The 17,896-nt window shown below is 44.1% G+C and overlaps 2 protein-coding genes across 13 annotated transcripts in view; one reads left to right on the top strand and one right to left on the bottom strand.

Moving 5' to 3' along the window:
- CTTNBP2NL (CTTNBP2 N-terminal like) overlaps positions 1-8,799 on the top strand; it is a 66,635-nt gene extending 57,836 nt beyond the window's left edge. For both annotated transcript variants that reach the window (XM_033435337.2, XM_049710240.1), the window contains 2 exons: positions 3,457-3,564; positions 4,660-8,799. In XM_033435337.2, coding sequence (XP_033291228.2) covers positions 3,457-3,564; positions 4,660-6,141 — 1,590 coding nt within the window. In that variant the 3' untranslated portion in view covers positions 6,142-8,799. The remainder of the gene's footprint in view (positions 1-3,456; positions 3,565-4,659) is intronic.
- The window catches only part of ST7L (suppression of tumorigenicity 7 like), a 150,921-nt gene that overhangs the window by 7,301 nt on the left and 125,724 nt on the right, over positions 1-17,896 (bottom strand). Inside the window, exon 15 of one of the 11 annotated variants that reach the window (XM_049710256.1) lies at positions 14,990-15,407. The exons of 9 other annotated variants lie outside the window; for them this stretch is intronic. In XM_049710256.1, the coding sequence (XP_049566213.1) occupies positions 15,330-15,407 (78 nt within the window). In that variant the 3' untranslated portion in view covers positions 14,990-15,329. Of the gene's footprint in view, positions 1-14,989; positions 15,408-17,896 lie in introns of those variants that run through there. One more of the 11 variants, XM_049710300.1, reaches the window with a different exon arrangement.

The raw sequence follows: 17,896 nt of genomic DNA, 5'->3' as shown, positions 1-17,896 counted from the left end.
ACTGGGAGGTCTCACAGGTGTAAAAAAGCCCCTGAGCTTACCTAAGAGCCAGGAGATAGAAAATGCAGGTTATTCCAAATGTTAAATTTAGGCAGTGTGCCAGACACATTATTTCAGATGGCATTTCTTCTTGATATGACACTCCAAAACACTTGGTATGTTTTTTCAACTCTTGGTCATCCAAACTTTGGCAACAAACTGGGGCTTGGCCAAGCCTTGTAGCTGAACGGAGTGTTCCCTATTTGCTTACTTAAGTGATAAATAGAAAGATTAACAGGTATTTGGGGAATGCTATATCAGAGAGAGAGAGAGAGAAAGAATTAGAGAATTTACCTGACTATAAACATACAAGCCAATAGACTATTTCATTTATTTCTAGTTTTGAGTTTCACTGCATTTTACTTCTCATGAAACCATAAACAGTCCCTAGGGTTGTTTACCTTAAAGCTGTTCTACCCTGTTAGGAAAGTGTGTGTGTGTGTGTGTGTGTGCACGCGCGCGTGTGCGTGTGCGTGTGTGTGTGTGTTAGGAAGGCAAACCTGTGCTTTCCTCTACCTCATCTCCTTGGAATTCTTCTAGTGCTTGTGATTTCATTCCCCGACTTATCATTTATGGCTCAGATTTGGCCTGGAAAAAATGCTTGGCTAGAGTCTGCCTTTTTAAGAACTATTGGTTTAGATTTATATCAACAAGGGGGGACATCAGTGCATTTAGTAGGAAGCATTTTATTCTGAAAAAATTGGGTTAGCAGCTGCAGTTTGATGGACCTTCGTTTACTTTTATGGTTACCTGCTTTAGAGAGCCATCTGCTTAAAATGCATCTGACAAAGTGCTTAAGGGCTTAGGTCTTGCCCATGATTTTTCTTTCCCTTCACAGAGTCCAAACAAAAGGCCAAAGTGGGAGTTCTTAACCACGAATGGGTCTCAGATATTCCATGATCCCCCAGAAAATATACAGAGTGCCAAAAGTTTATGCATTTTGTAGAAAATGAATTTTTTCCCCATATCCTTACTTGAATTCTCAGAGTTCTCCAAGACCCAGAAAAGTTTAACCTCTGGACTAGACTGAAGTAATCTGAAGACATTTATGCCCCAGTTTAAAAGGTGTCAATGAGACTGAGGTAGTTGCCTAAATTGGGGGGCTTTTACATAATATTATGAGAAAATCTTCACAATATCCTTGTTTGATAGGCAGGCCTGTTTTCTATTTCATACATGAAGTAACTGAGTTGTACTGAAGGGCTGGCTGGCTGTCATGCCCATTGAAGGTGTAGTGTTGGGATAATTTATGGTTCTAGGTGATTGGGGAGAGGAAGAGTTAAAAAATTCAAAATTCCCTAACACTGTATTTCAGTGTAAGATAGTATTAAATATTTTAAAACAGCTGCCTATCTGATCTTAAGTGTTTTATCAAAGTAGAACACTGACTTTGTTAGACATCAACCTAGAGGCTTATAATTAGGGTGCATATAGTCCCAGTTTGCCTGAGAGAATTCCAGTTTAAGCCTGTTGCCTTGGCATAGTTGTTAACAATACCCGCTTTGGCTCTCAGACATGTTAGTGGTTTGAACAGTCAATTATGTGGTTACTCTGCTTATTACGAAAAATAGGGTTCCCTAGTCCACCCCTTCCCATTCTCTCTCCTCCTCAGTATTAGAGACAACCTCTTTTTTCTTTTAACTGTTTATTTTGGCAGCTAACTTCCATATTTCTATTCATATTTTAGACACATATTTACTTTCTTTTATTATAGATGTGGATTTCATTATCTTACACGGTGTCCACCTCCCTTCTCTCCACCCCTGCCATCTTCCCAAAACAAACATAATACCCTTTCCTCACCCTCATTCTCTGTCATATCTGTTATTACTAGATCTGGAGCCTGTCACATTCTGTTTCTTTAGAGGATAAACATCTGGTGTATTCCCGGGCAGTAGATGCCTGGCTGAGCATTCTGTGTACAGGAATCAGATTGCGGGGACGAATAACTCTTCTGAAAATACGAACTTGGAGCCAGTGCCCTTGTCTTCCCTCCTACACCTCACCTCCCCGGTGCAGTATCTACCACCTGCAGCTTCCATATGTCCTTGGGGTCCTGCAGCGCACAGCAGCTTCCTCCCCCGTACCAAAGTAGTTACCACTCCTCCAGACACTTGCTTTCTTCAGAATGGTAGTAAAATTTCTCGTCTGCCAAAGTCTCTCTTTTTGACTTTGTGGGGTTTTATTCTTTTCATCCCATTTCTATCATTTTAGACGGCTCTCCGAAGGGAGAGGAGATGATCTACCACCTTTAGCCAAAAGCTGTTCTTTCTATTAAGTTGCCAAAGTTTTCTCTTTTTTTAACCAGTAGGAAATACACCAAAATGTTTTCATTTTTGTATTTAAAAAGGAGTCCCAGAAAGTTTTCTCTCTCCTTTAATAACAGTTGTTAGTGAGGAGAAACAATAGGAAATGGCCATTGGGATGACAGTGCTCTGGCCTAGGGAGGTCTAGGCCAAGGCACCTCTGAAGCATGAGCAGAAGCTACGAAGAAATCCATAGCCATTGGAATATTATGCAGTTGTAGGCAGGATTATGTGGGGAAATGTCCCTTTAAATTTGTATTCTTAAAATTGGGCTTAATCCCTTGACACAAGGATAAGTGGAATGGGGTAGGCAGGTTAATTTAAAAGCCTTGTGGGGCTTCCCTGGTGGCGCAGTGGTTGAGAGTCCGCCTGCCGATGCAGGGGACACGGGTTTGTGCCCCGGTCCAGGAGGATCCCACATGCCACAGAGCGGCTGGGCCCGTGAGCCATGGACGCTGAGCCTGCGCGTCCAGAGCCTGTGCTCTGCGACGGGAGAGGCCACAACAGTGAGAGGCCCGCGTACCGCAAAAAAAAAAAAAGCCTTGTGAAAAATCTCCACTTAAGATCTCAATAATTGAGCCTTTTCCTATGCAGGATAAAGTCAAGAGAGTCTTTTCTCCTCTTATCTACTGTACACGAAATGCATATATTAATTAAGCAAGGCACAGTTAGGATGTCACCTATTTGAAATGTTTAATTTTAGGCTTCACTCTCTGGTACCTCCAGTGATTTGAACATCAAGGGAGAGCCTCAGCTTTCAGCTTTCCGTGGTCCTGCCTTGCTTCATCACCTACATCTGTCCCCTAGTCCCACCAAACGTTTATTAATTCTCTGAAACCTTCTCAGCCCCTACAGCTAATGAGTTGCTCTCTTCTATTACATGCCACTTCGTGTTACCTCGGATAAGTATGTACTGTATTGTTTCCTAGCACATAGCTTACATATCTTTCACCCTTCTAGACAGTGTGCTCCTTGATGGCCCTGACTGGGATTTACTTATTTATTTATCTATGGAATGATCTTGGGTGCTTAGAAAGACACTTAGTATTTAATTGTATTCTAAGTGTGACTCCTTGATATTTGAAATGATTTTTTTTTTAATTCCTTAAAGGTAATCCTAGACCTTGAGGAAGAAAGGCAAAGGCATGCACAGGACACAGCTGAAGGAGATGATGTCACCTACATGCTGGAGAAGGAGAGAGAGCGGCTGACTCAACAGGTAATTAAGGTGGAGGGGCTCAGAGCAGCATTTGCCTAGAGTAGCATTTCTTGAAGATTATTCTGCAGGGTGTAAATTGGTGTTGCTCAAAAAAAGGGGGCTTTGTGGTCAAATAAGTCTGGGAATTACTGGATTAAACAAAGTTAAAGAGGTTTCTAACTCCAATTTGTTAGACCCTTTAGTATGCAGAAGCACGCTGTGAGTCTTCAAGAACAAGATAGGGTATTCTGTGTTTAGCAAATTTATGTTTCCATAAAATCTTTTAACATAGATCATTCACTATGGGACTGTCATTCCATAGAACACACTTTGGGGAACACTAACTTTGAACTCTCCAACTTTTTTTGACTTAGGACTCCTAGTAAGAAATACATTTTACATCACAACCCAGTATATATACACATATATACATATGCCTGAAACAAAAATCTCATGAAATTATACATAACCCTTACTGCTTATAATACACATTGATATTTTCACTTCTATTTCATTTTCTTTTATTTCTGATCACGGCTTACTAAATGGTTTTGCCGTCCATGAATGAGTGTCAGAGTTTGAAAAACACTGACTAAAAGGGTTCCTTCGACCCTTTCCCTCTCACTCTGTGCCTTAAATAGGGTTGGGATGATGATTAAAGCAGATGGCATTTGTATAAGAAGAATGATTCAAATGCAACTACTTAACGTTTGTTTGTTTTTAAGACCAGAGAGAATCATTACGGAAGCTTTAGAAGTTTTCAGCAGCATTCAGCACAACATCTGGTTGATATGCCTTTCTGCTGTTTCGATTGGCTCTGATCCCCTGAACTTTCCATAACATAAAACACAATGATGATTCAGATTCCCACTAACAACCCTGAGGCAATAAGAACTAGAAGTGCCTCCTAAACCGTCAAAGAAAGATTAAGTCGTAGTGTGTACATGTCTGTGTTGGCTGCTCTGATCCTTGAATACTTGATGTAGGCACACGGCACACATGGTGACCCCGTGTGCCGGAAAACAGCTAGCTTGATGCACTCTGCTTGATAACAGGTTTTCAGTATCTCTTCGTTTCCTTACTCTAATCAAGATGTGTGGTGGCATTCTTTTGTAGTTGGAATTTGAAAAGTCCCAAGTGAAAAAGTTTGAAAAGGAGCAGAAGAAGCTCTCCAGTCAGCTGGAAGAGGAGCGCTCCCGCCACAAGCAGCTCTCCTCCATGCTGGTGCGCGAGTGCAAGAAGGCCACCAACAAGGCCGCCGAGGAGGGCCAGAAGGCGGGAGAGCTGAGCCTGAAACTAGAGAAGGAGAAGAGCCGGGTGAGCAAGCTGGAGGAAGAGCTGGCTGCTGAGAGGAAGCGGGGCTTGCAGACGGAGGCCCAGGTGGAGAAGCAGTTGTCTGAGTTTGACATTGAAAGGGAACAACTGAGAGCAAAGCTGAACCGAGAAGAGAACCGGACCAGAACTCTGAAAGAAGAGATGGAGAGTTTGAAGAAGATAGTGAAGGACCTAGAGGCTTTGCACCAGCAAAGTAGCCCCAGCGCGCAAGTGAAGAAACCAGTAACCCTGTCTAAAGGCACAGCAACTGAGCCACCTGTGCTAGTGTCCGTATTTTGCCAAACGGAGAGTTTTCAGGCAGAAAGAACCCATGGGAGCAGCACGGCCAAGGTAACAGCCACAGGGCTGCCTGGTCCCACCACTCCTGCTTACTCTTATGCAAAAACCAATGGACATTTTGACCCAGACATGCAAACTACCAAGGAGCTGATTACAGGCAGCAGCGTAGAAAACCAAGCGCCTCCACGAGAGAAGCCTGTGGGATTGGCCCAAGAGAAAGCAGTAGAGAATGGTGGGTGTCCTGTGGGAATAGAGGCTCCAGTCCCAGCGTCTGGCCACCTCCCTTCCAGTGGGAGCTCACTGTCTCCCAGCAGCACTGCCTCTTCCTCTCTCACATCCTCTCCTTGCTCTTCACCCGTACTAACTAAGCGCTTATTGGGGTCATCAGCTAGCAGCCCTGGCTACCAGTCATCCTACCAAGTAGGGATCAACCAGCGGTTCCATGCAGCTCGGCACAAATTTCAGTCCCAAGCAGATCAGGACCAACAAGCTAGTGGTCTACAGAGCCCTCCATCCAGGGATCTATCCCCAACCCTCATAGACAACTCTGCCGCCAAGCAGCTGGCCCGAAACACAGTCACCCAGGTGCTCTCCAGATTCACTAGCCAGCAAGGACCAATCAAGCCCGTGTCTCCCAACAGCTCTCCCTTTGGCACAGACTATCGAAATCTGGCCAACACTGCCAGCCCAAGAGGTGACACCAGCCATTCACCTACTCCAGGCAAAGTGTCTAGTCCTCTGAGCCCCCTGTCTCCAGGGATCAAGTCCCCTACCGTCCCCAGAGCTGAGAGAGGAAACCCTCCACCCATCCCACCCAAGAAACCTGGCCTCACTCCTTCTCCATCTGCTGCCACTCCACTGACCAAACCTCATCCCCAGGCATCCTCTTTGACCACCACAGAAGACCTTGCCAGCAGCTGCTCTTCTAATGCTGTCGTAGCCAATGGCAAGGACGTTGAGATACTTTTGCCTACCAGTAGCTAGTCCCTAGGAGGGAGTCTCCACATTTGACATTCCATCAGATTTCATCCAAGAGCTCAGAGTCAAACCATTGAGTCAGATCATGTTATTTATTTTGATAGTAGCTGAAACTATCTGTATAATACATTTAGTGTATTTCACCTTTTTGTATTTTTTAGGTAGAAACTAAGTAGTTTGGATTTTTATGATTCACATCTTTGTGCTAAAGCTAGAAGGGCACCTCAAAGATGTCTAAGCTTTGCAGTCACCATCGTGTTATGATGGAGAAAGCTAATTGAGTACCAGGTGGTGATTTCCTGTCTATCTGGAGACTAGAATCACTCAACACTCATTTTGAATTATGTGGAAGTGGCTCATGCAGACTTTTTATTCCAGATGAACATGTTATAAAAGTGCCTGAAATTAGACTGCCATATGAATGTGATTCTGCAGCAGTAACACAAAATGGATCATTTAACTGCAAAAAATGAGATCCTCTGTGAATTCTGAATGTTAAAAACCAACACTGCTTTTAATCGTCTTTTACTGTTTTTTAATACAAGCTTTGTGTTCAGAAACAAGGCTGCATAAGTAGAATGGGAATCCTAAAGGTGGGTGTGAACTCGCCACAAAGCTGAGCTTTATAGAGCCCTTGAGAAAGCCTCCTGAACATTAAGCAGTTGGGGTGCTGATTTTCTTGTACTTTTGAAAAATTACATCGCTCCCAGTTTCCTGCATAAGTTTTTGAATACAGTGAAATCACATATCCTTCAAAAATATCTTCAGGCATCTACTGTTGCGTAAGGAACTTCTGATTCCGATTGCTATTACTTGAATAGGAAATGGTTACTCATTCTGTATAAAAGTTTTGCAACAGAATGAGATCTTTATTCTGTAATGAAAAAGCAATAACTTAAAGTTCACTGTCTTTGTAATATTATAAGTCAGAATTATACAGGTTTTAGCAAACTGTTACACTTTTCTCCAAGCTGCCAGCACTCTGTGTCTATCTGTGGAACCAAATTAACTTTTGCCTAAATGGAAGTATACATGCATCTGTATAGATAAACACCCCTTTTACGTGTTTAACATACACACACTTAAACACATAAATAATAGTGTGATTATATCTTTGGAGTTTGCAATATAGCATAAAGGACGAGTAGAAATGCATGTTAAGATTACCTACCAAAACAACTAGTTATAGCTGGGACCCAGTCAATCACAGGAGGACTCTTGTCCACCAGGAGGGGAAAATTTCAAATGAAATCAGGTCTTCAGCATCAAAAGAAGACAAGGCCAAACCAACCCAGTGTCACAAAACTCAACTGGTCATATAAATGAGTGAAACAGGTCGGTCACTCAAGTGATGTATGACAGCTGGGAGCAGTGGGAGCTGTAGCAAACTGAAGTGCCCAAGCCCCGTTACAAAGGGCACCCCCTGTTCAGTTTCAGCTGCTTGTTGCCATGCAAGAATGCTAGACCCGGGTTACCAGCTCCTAAAATTTTTATGAAATCCAAATTTTCATGAGAAACATTCTCATTTTTAAATATCAAGAACTGATCCAGAAATATTTAAATACTGCTAGTTAAACACTTCTGCAGCTGGATTTAGCCCGCAAGCTGCCTCTTTCATTCTAGAAACTTCGGTCATTTCCATCACAGCAAGTTTGTGAGGACAGAAGCCTCCAGACTTTCCAACCTGTTGGCTAGCACAGCCAACAAACTCCGCAGAGTATAATGACTCTTCTTCTCTTCCAAACAAGACTGTCTGCAACCCAGCTCAGACATGGTGGGTACATGATTTTGTGTCCACAAGGATGAAGAGGCCTTGGTGTCCTCACATACATTTTTCTAGCCAACATCTATCCAGCAGCCACTGACCTGCTATAATTTAAATCTATTTCCTCTTAATCCAACATGAGTTGATGGGGGAAAAGCAAGTGATGGAAATCAAGATAAATGACTATGGAGTATATTGGTGTCTGCACAGCTTATGGTTTGACTAAAGACAATACATCAAAAAGTTAAAATACTGTTAATGCCTCAGCGTGTCTACCAAATGACAAAGGGGTTATCTTAAACTTCCCAGAGCAATCATGCATTAAGTTTTATTCCCGTGCATAGTCACATGAACTGGATGATAAAATAGCTGAACTTTCTAAGCAGAAGAGGGGGCTATAATCCCAGTGTTATTACCTCTTGCTTTAAATGGTAATCTTACAAATTGCATTGTGCTCTTCTTTTGTTTTGGCATAGATATATATAGAGAGAGATACTATAAGGAAGTTTATTTCTTAGGAAGTGCACTGAATAATGTATTTCTTTTACAGTGTAATATGGGGGTGGGGAAATGCAAAAGAAATGTGTATTTTTGCTAGTTGCCTATCTTCTGAGATAAATAAGCACAATACTGCAATGGATCCAATAATCCAGTTAGGTATTATAGATTAGTATTTAAGTTTGCTGTAGATTGTGTGTGTGCTAAGTAAAAGTTCTGTGATTCACAATTTTGGTCTTAACCCGTGTTGCAAAAGCTATGTTACTGGTCAACAGATTATAATGCTGTGCAATGCATAGCACAAGCATTAACTAGTCCTTAACATGTGTAAAGCCAAATGTACCGTGCAGAAGTCTTCACCTGCTTTTATAGCAGACTTCATTAAAACAAGTTAAATCCTACTGTCTGGGCAAAAAATAGTCTTATTTGTACGAAATGAAGAATGTTGCACAACAGGGCCGATTTTGTTGGGGAAGGAGCAGATTGGTGAAGAGGGAGCACTCACTCCTGGCTTTAAAAAAACAAACGAAGTCAGTGACCCATCCAGGTTAGACCCCAAAAGGAGCTGGGACATCGGTTTTCCTTAGAATCTTAGAGCTGGGAGAAGTCTTCACAATAATCCAGTCTGTAATTTTTAAACCATTTGGGGATTCTGGACCTTTTGAGAATCTAAAAACAGCTAGACTCTGTCCCCAGAAAAATGTATATGCTTATGTGCAAAATTTGGTTGATGGCTTCACGGTATCCAGAGACCCTGACGCCATCCATGAATCATGTACTCTAAGAACGCCTGATCTTGTCCAGCCCTCTCATTTTACAAATGACTAATGCATCTCTTGTCTCCTAGTCCAGTGCTGTTGCTGCTACACTGTTAGCAAATGCTAGTGTAGCCAGACAAAAGCACTTGAAAATCCTCTGATGTACAAAAGATGTTCAAACAGTGTGGATGTTTACATATCTAAGTTCCCAGCATTTAAGCCAATTAATGATCATTTCAACAAACACAGGGTATATCCATTTTTTCATAACAGCCTCACTTCAGCAATGCTGCCTTGTCAATTTGTGTGTGTGTGTGTGTGTGTGTGTGAGATTTATAAAGAGTGCTTCTGATGCTTAGCCCTTGAAACAGAACTTCAAATGTCTTTTGAGAAATGCTGCTTCAAAATAGTTTGTGTTTTCATAATGCGTCAGAGGTAGGCAATGAGCATTGTTTGTTCCACAGGAGTAATTTTAATTGATATAAAACTAGTTGAGAAAACTTGAGAGCCTGTCCACCCATCTGCTCACATATCAATGGCCAGTTCATTGGTGCAAGTAAAGGAGGAGAAAGGAGACTGGGGTAGTGATTCTTAAACTTTATTGTGCTTAAGGGAATCCTGCTAAAAATAAGGATTCCTGGGGATTGGGCCTAGGGGCCAGGTGATGCAGGTGGTCTGAGGATCACATTCTGAGAAATAGTGCCTCATAGCCCATACCTGTTCTTTCACAAGAACTTACTTGCCTCTAACCTCAGGAGATGTCTTGAGCTCTAGAATCTGTTTTGCTAGAATGTCAATGATACTCGGAGTCAAGAGTGCCTACTTGGATTCCAAGCACCATGTTAATGATTCCACACACATATTCCCTTACTAATTTGCACAAGGGTGCTGTGAGGTGTTATATCATCCCCAGTGTGCACGTGAGGTAGTTGAAGACCAGATTTGTAGTAGAGACCTTAGTAAGTGACAGGGCCTGAATTGAAAACCCAGTACTTTGCTCTTTCCACTACCTGCTTCCCAAATGAGAATGTCCAGAGTCACTCATGACGCCAGTTCCAGGCCCTTCCCCCTGGAGATTCTGATGAGTAGACCAAGGTGGAGCTCAAGGTAAGTGCCTGGGCTGCTGCTTAGCATGAGGCAGGTTTAAACCTTGCAGGACATCATGCTACTCCACCACCACCCTAACCTAGAGACCTTTATCAGGTCAAGTAAATGGAACAAAAACAGAACATCTTAATTCCCCTCAAGCAACTCATGTTTCTTAGATATTTAAGATGAGACAGAAACCAAAGTGGCTACCGTAGAAAACCTCAAGGTACTCACGCTCTGGTTGGGGGGGTGCACAACAACACAGAAAGTTACCAGAGACAACTGAATAATGCAAGTGGGGTTTAAATGCCATATAGGGTCGTTAAAGGTGGTCCTAGCAAAAACAGATCTTTGTGGGCAGGAAAAAGTTAACTAGAAAAGAAGCAAATATCTTTTCTCCTCTCACCAAAGCATTACTTACCTGGAGTTCTGCACTATCTCCCTGTGTTTGCATTATGTTTCAGTTGGCTTGTCTTGGTCTTAGGATGAGGTCAGAGAGAGAGGCACAAGAGGGCCCCAAGAGCTGAGTCCTGGGCTTCCCTGGTGGCGCAGTGGTTGAGAGTCTGCCTGCCGATGCAGGGGACACGGGTTCGTGCCCCGGTCCGGGAGGATCCCACATGCTGTGGAGCAGCTGGGCCCGTGAGCCATGGCCCCTGAGCCTGCACGTCTGGAGCCTGTGCTCCGCAACGGGAGAGGGAGGCCACAACAGTGAGAGGCCCGCGTACCACCAAAAAAAAAAAGCTGAGTCCTGTTTCAGGGAGACAGACAGCAATGCGGTGTGCTCTCTGCAAGGGCTCGGGCTGGTATAAGAAGGAGCTGTCAGGCCACAGCACTCTGCAAAACATTCTCAAATAACTTGTAGGGAAGACCTAGGAACGGGCAAAAGGCAAGTTGAGAAAGGACCTTGCTGCATTACACATAAATGTCCCCCTCCTACCCTCTAAATCTCTATAAGCAAAAGAGAAAAGACGAGCTTCGAAAAGAATCCAGGGGGTACTTCTGGAACACCTACAAGTGATTCCCTTGGAGGGATGTAGAAGCAGCTTCTCCTTTTCTCCCAGTGGTGTGGCTACTTGTGCTGCTGTTAGACTGGAGGGGCACAGGGAAGGGCTCGTGGCTCTGCACACCACTGTGAGATGGTTGGCTTGGAGAAATTACTGGGAAGGGTAGCAACAGGCCTTATCCCTGACAAGAGTCCTACTCACTAATTCAACATGGCAGACACTCAGTTCTCCCTTCAGGAATGAAAGATTTATTTTCCTAGCTGCAGAAAATGCTGACAGGAAACAGCCCTTGGCTATAAGCCCCTTATAGGAACTGCCTTAACTGAAACAAAGCAATTTGACCAAGGTCACATCTCCATCCATGGGCAGTTCATATCTAAAGATTGATTGATATGGAATATAAAGACCTGGCCTCCTTGTCCCAAATCAAGGGAGCTCTGAAGGGACATCTCAGCTTCAAAACCCCCTGTAGGGTTGGCTGAAGCCTCTACTGAGACTGTGTTGCAGCTCGACTTTCCTGCCCCTTCATTTTCCTCCCCTCCCCTCTCTTGCTGTGGATCCCAAGGGTTCTCTCTGATAAGCCTCTTGCACCTTAATCTCTCAGACTCTGTTCTTTCTAGCCATGGTTAAGTCCTCTAAAGGTGGGTGGACACATTTTCTGAGTATTTTATTTGGTGCCAAGCTCTCAATCAGGTATATTACATATGTTACTTCATTTAATCAACTCAACTACTAAAAGAGGCAGGTTATTCCTGCTTGACCCATAAAGTAACGAATACCTACTGAGGCACGGTACATTGTTCAAGGTCCTACAGCGGAGCAGGGCTGAGATTCAGCGGCACAGCTGGGATTCAAACCTTCATCCATTTGGCCTTCAAGTCCACTCTCCTTCCAGTGGCCATACTATAGTCAAAACTATGTAATACATTTGGGGAGTTCAGAATGTTAGCTTATGGTCAGTCATACACCTAAGTATGAATCCACTGATTCACTAGCTTTCTTCTGAGACTTTGAGCTAGGAACAGGACACGGAAGGAGTGGGGGCTTTGGTAGGGAGAAAGGGGGATGATCACCTACACACATGGAGTCATCAAATGTTAGAGCGAGAAGGAAGCTTAGAGACCCTTGATTGTAGCTCCCTCGTCCTACAGATGAGGAGAACGAGGCCTGGGTTGAAAAGTCAGTCTGGCTCCCTCTTTCCGCTTCAGCTACCCACTCCTTCCCCAGCAGACTTGGGATCAGAATCCCTAGCCCAGCCCTAGCTGCTCCCTCGGGCACTCCTTCCTTCTCTCTCCTGTTGCTCTACAATGTCTGACCTTTGATCCTGTTCACCTGGGCTTTGTCCTCTGCCTTTTGGCCTAGGGCTGCTTGCCATCCTGGTTGCCGCAAAAATCCTGTCCTCCTGTTTCTTAACCAGTTTGACGGCTGAGGTGAGGCTGGGAGTGGGGAGGATTGTGGAGCTTCTACTCCCAGGCCATGCCTCCATCTGTAGCATCAGCTCTGGGAAGCACTTACTCATAAGGCATGTCTTGTTCCTCAGGTGTGGACAAGAAGCCACTGAAGCCATGAGCATCTATCCCTCCCCGCTTGTGAATCTGACCTGCCACACCTGCCTGTGGAGGAGAGGGCGACTGAATACATGGGGAGAGACACCTCCTCGTCGTGCTTCTCCTTTCCCACCTGAACTCAAACCCATAGCTCTCCCAGGAAGGGTCTTTTGCATTCTCAAAAGACTTACCCATCTCCGTTCTCTGTAGTGCCCACTCCCCACTCCTAGCCCACCTAACCCAAATCAAAGCCTTTCAAGACCATTTGGGCCTCAGAGCAGACAGGGTGTCCTCAGGGTGGTGGCCACAACATACAGGCCCCTTCTTCATCCCTAGTGTGTTTTCCTCTCCTGAGTCTTGGTGAGTCAGCACCACAGGGCCACACACAAGGCTCCTATTCAGGGCTCATTTTCCTTCTGCTCTAACTCAGATCTTGGCATCTCTCTCTCTCTCACACACACACACACACATACTCTATGTGAGCCTTATTCTCACCATGGGAAAGCTCTGCCCCAGTCTCCTCGGTTTCCCCCAGTACCCCCCCTACACACACACACAGACAGACACACACACACGCATGCGAACATTCCTCATCCTTACCTTCTGGGAGTTTTCAGTTCCAGCTGGATACAAACATAAAGGAGGTAGAGCAAAATAGTAATGTTAAACTATTAAATCCTCATTCACATATTTTCAACAGGTTTTTGTTGTTGCTGTCTCTCTGCAGACCCTGAGCTATACTGAGAAGGACACACACACACATTTGCTGTGCCTGCCTGTCACTTATTCAGGTTATGTTTATTAAGCACTGACTCTCTGTGAAGCCTCATGCTAAAGGCTGGAATTTACACACTGATGGGGGAACAAGCCTTGCAGATGTGACATCTCAGGGCAGTGCTGGGCAGCAGGTGCCCCAAGTGGGTGATGAGGCCCCAAGTGCCTATGAAGTTCAGTAGAGCAGGGAAATCTGTGGGTCTAGAGACAAAGGATTTAAATAAACAGAAGGGAGAAGGATCCTGGTTTGCGCTGATAGGGGTATGTGTATAATCTATGTACGTAGGACGTGGGGATGCAGAAGTAGGAGGAGCAAGAAAAGCCGTTCAGAACAAGGACTCTGCTATCCTCTGTGTAACCTTGAGCGAGTCAATTAACCTCGCTAGCCTTCATTTCAGCATCAATGTAGTGAAGATATGAGAACCTTCCTCTTAGGGTTTTGTGAGAATTAAATGAGATAAACCGGGCAAGTACGTAGCACAGGGTGAGTAGTCTGCAGATTTGCAGCCCTTGTGAAAAGAAGCAGCGGGCGAAAGGGCGGCTCCAGGGCTGCGAGTCCGGAGAGGAAGCTGAGAGGTTGCCACGGCAGCCCCGCCCTTCATCGGAAAGCTGAATTGCTAGCGCCCCCTGATGTTTCAGTCGCTAAGATTCTCTCTACACCGAGGTGTAGCCGCACACCCACCTCCTTAGAAAAGGACGGGTCAGCGGTCTGGAAGGGACCCGCTTCAGACCTGCTGGCACGGGCGGGGTGCGTCCCCTCCCCACACCCGCGCTCTGCCGCCTCCCTGATGGCCTAGTCGGGAGCTCAGCCACAGTCCCTGCCTTAGGCACGGATGGAAGCCCAAACTAGTAGAAGGGCAGAGCATACCAGAAACCGCTTCATAGGATTGTGAGCCTTAACTGAGCAAATCTAAGACTCCAAACTAGTTAGGGCATAAGTAAGCACTCAGAAAGCGATAGCTACTAGTATTATGTAGCTCCTAATAGATCATCCATAACTATTTGTTACACAAGGGTCAGGATGACTCTATCAACATTTATTTATATATTCATTCGTTCATTTAAGTATGCTTCAAAAATGTCTTGCTCCTCCTTTACTGTTTATGCTGAAACAAACAAAAACCTTAATAAGACAAATAAGTGAGCAAGAGCCAGCACTCTGTGGGAGGAAAACAAAGAGATTTCATTCGTTCAAACATGCATACATTAGCTCCTACTAGGTACAACTCACTGACTTAGGCACTGGGATAGAGAAATAAATAAGTTACAGGGCCTTAGGGGCTTTAAATGCTGGTGGGAGAGACAATGCGAAACACGGTATTATGCGGACTATAATAAAAATAGGAGGCCGCTCTCAAGCCTTTGGAGACGGACCACATTCTATGGAGTGTGTGTCCCCTTAGTAAATCTACTTCTTACCTCTGGCCGAATTCCTTCTTCATGAGACATAAAGGACCCGAGCTTCAGTAAGTCCTGACACCAGTTTCACTTGCTCATAGGGTGCCGAGTGCAGAGGCCTTGTCCCCCAGCACTTCAGCAAAATGGCTGTGCCCGACACTTCAGCTCGGCGGGTCGGGTGCAGAGATGCCCAGCACACACTGCAATTCAAGATGGCGGCGGCAGGCTGTGTGCAGGGACACACACCCGGCACTGGGATCTGGAGTGAGTGTCAGGGGCAGCACAGCTGTGCCAGGCTGCCCAGCCTTCCATCCTCCTGCCTCTTACAAGATCCTTATAAAACAGCCCCGCTGAAGGCCTTTCAGGGAGATCTTGTACTCAGGAGCACTAGCTCACACCTCTCCATTCTTTGATCAAAGAATGAAGCTTTCCTCTGCTTCTGAAAAGAGTGAAAAATCAAAAAGATAAAAATAGGAATAAGCTGTGGTGACACAATCCCCAGTGGAGTCAGGAATGGTCTCACGGAGGAAATGACACTCAATCTGCTCTTGAAGGAGGGGTAGATGCTCCCAGGAAGAGAAGGCAATTAAGGGTATTCCAGGTAATGAGAAAAATGTATGCAATGCCCCGAGTTGCCAACCAGCATGGTGAGAAGTCTGGGTGGGAGTGTGGATCTGGAGAAGTAAATGGGTTCAGGAAAGGGCCCAGTCCGCCCAGGAGAAGAATTTGGGCTCTATTTGGTGGATCACTGGGAGCCTGAACCAAAGAGGCATCATGAGCAGAGGCAGACTTACCATGAAGTTAAGCTTCAAGGACCATGATTGGCACAGTCCCTTCCAAACATGAAGGGCCCAAGCAATGTGTTCATATGGTCATATGTTTTTATAAAATTTGCAAAAGTAAGTATTTTAACTGTAGTCAGTTAAGACTGCTGTCTCTTTTCATGGTGGCATCTATATCACACTTTCCCCCGTGTTGGGTGACCTTGGAGTGGTGGCCACAGCATTTTGAGAATTTAGCTAAAGGTAAATTGAATAAGGGGTTATTTTTTGAGTAAAATATATTTATGTGGTTTGCAGTCACTTTCGTGTATAGTTGAGTTTTTACTAGCCATCCCAGTGTAGAAATGGCTTCCAGGAGTGGTCCTATCAAGCATTGTGCTGCCTCACCTTGCATAATGATGTGAAGGAGAAGCACCGAAGGTTGTATTGATATAAATATACCTTATAGAACCTGGCCCTAAAAGTAAAATGGGAAATGGAGGACAAACAATGTTTTAAATGTATGAAGCCAGAAGCTGGTCTCTAGAAAATTCTTCCAATTATTAGATGTGTAAAATTATAAGTGGGCAATTAATTTCTCATCGATGCTAGTCAAAACAAAATTTCTCTTTTGTCAGGAAAATATTCAATAATGCAGTATACACAATTATAAATGCACCATAAATACAAAGATTAGAGTATGGAGTCAAAAGATATGTTTTTTAAAAGTTTAGAAAATTCTGCTTCTGACCAAGATGGAATAATAGGGACTGGATTTGTTCTCCCATCTAAAACAACTAAACACTGAGCAAAATATATTAAACAACAATTTTCAAGAGATTGGACATCAGGCAACAAAGGATAGAGATGGAAAACAAATGAAGTGAGTCCTATGATTGACCCAGCAGTGAAAGGGGAATCAAGGTAGGCCTGGCAATCTCCCTAAGTACAGGAGATAAAGCTGAGAGTTGGAAGATAAGAGTATTGTAGACAAGAGAGATGCAATGAGAGAGAGGTCCTGAGATCCTCAAAGGATTCCTCTGGGGTCTTCAACTAAGTACTAATCAACATATGCATGTGAGGAAATGCCCAAAAGCCAATGAGAGCCACCCGAAAGGATTAGAGGGAACAATACTCAGAGCTCTCCTGGGACTGTGCGTAGTTTTCATTCTCACTAACCAGAATGACAAATCTCATATTCATGGAACATGGGATAGAGTATTCATTCAGAAGGCTTTGTCTCTATAGTGGGCCAAAATTAGCCTAAGTGCTGCTCTGCTCCCACCTTAAAAAGAAGTTTAAAAGAAAAACTAAAAAAGGGTCAAACTATTTGCAAATGACTGCATCCCAGAACAAAGCTCAAGAATTTGTATAGGAAAACAAAAATATCTGTACCCAAAAAGCTAAAATCAGGGAATTCCCTGGTGGTCCAGTGGTTAAGATTCCACGCTTCCACTACAAGGAGCATGGGTTCAATCCCTGGTCAGGGAACTAAGATTCCACATGCCACACAGCATGGCTACAAAAAAAAAAAAAAAGGGATTTCCCTGGTGGCACAGTGGTTAAGAATCACCTGCCAATGCAGGGGAAACGGGTTCGAGCCCTGGTCCAGGAAGATCCCACATGCCGAGGAGCAACTAAGCCCGTGTGCCACAACCGCTGAGCCTGTGCGCTAGAGCTCGCAAGCCACAACTACTGAAGCCCACACGCCTAGGGCCTGTGCTCCACAACAAGAGAAGTCATCGCGATGAGAAGAGTACACACCGCAACGAAGAGCAGCCCCCACTTGCCACAGCTAGAGAAAGCCTGTGTGCAGCAACGAAGACCCAACACAGCCAAAAATAAATAAAATTTTTTAAAAATTATATTTAAAAAAAGGTTCAAATCACAATATCTAGCATCTAATCAAAAATTACCAGGCACACAAAGAAGCAGAAAAATTGGGTCCATAATTAGGAGAAAAAGCAATCAATTGAAAATTAATGAAAAATGACACAGTAGTAGAATTAGTATATAATTATATTAAAACAGCTATTATAACTGTATTCCTTATGTTCAAGGAGATAGAGGAAAGATTCAGTTTGTTAATTTGAGACATGAAAGATAAAGCAAAGACATAGCTCAAACTTCTAGAAATGAAAACTACACTATCTGAGATGGAAAAAAA

This window comes from Orcinus orca, chromosome 1 (genome assembly GCF_937001465.1).
Source record: "Orcinus orca chromosome 1, mOrcOrc1.1, whole genome shotgun sequence".
Taxonomy (NCBI): Eukaryota; Metazoa; Chordata; class Mammalia; order Artiodactyla; family Delphinidae; genus Orcinus; species Orcinus orca.
Note: the sequence above shows the minus strand (reverse complement) of the source record. Positions and strands in the feature narration are given on the sequence as shown.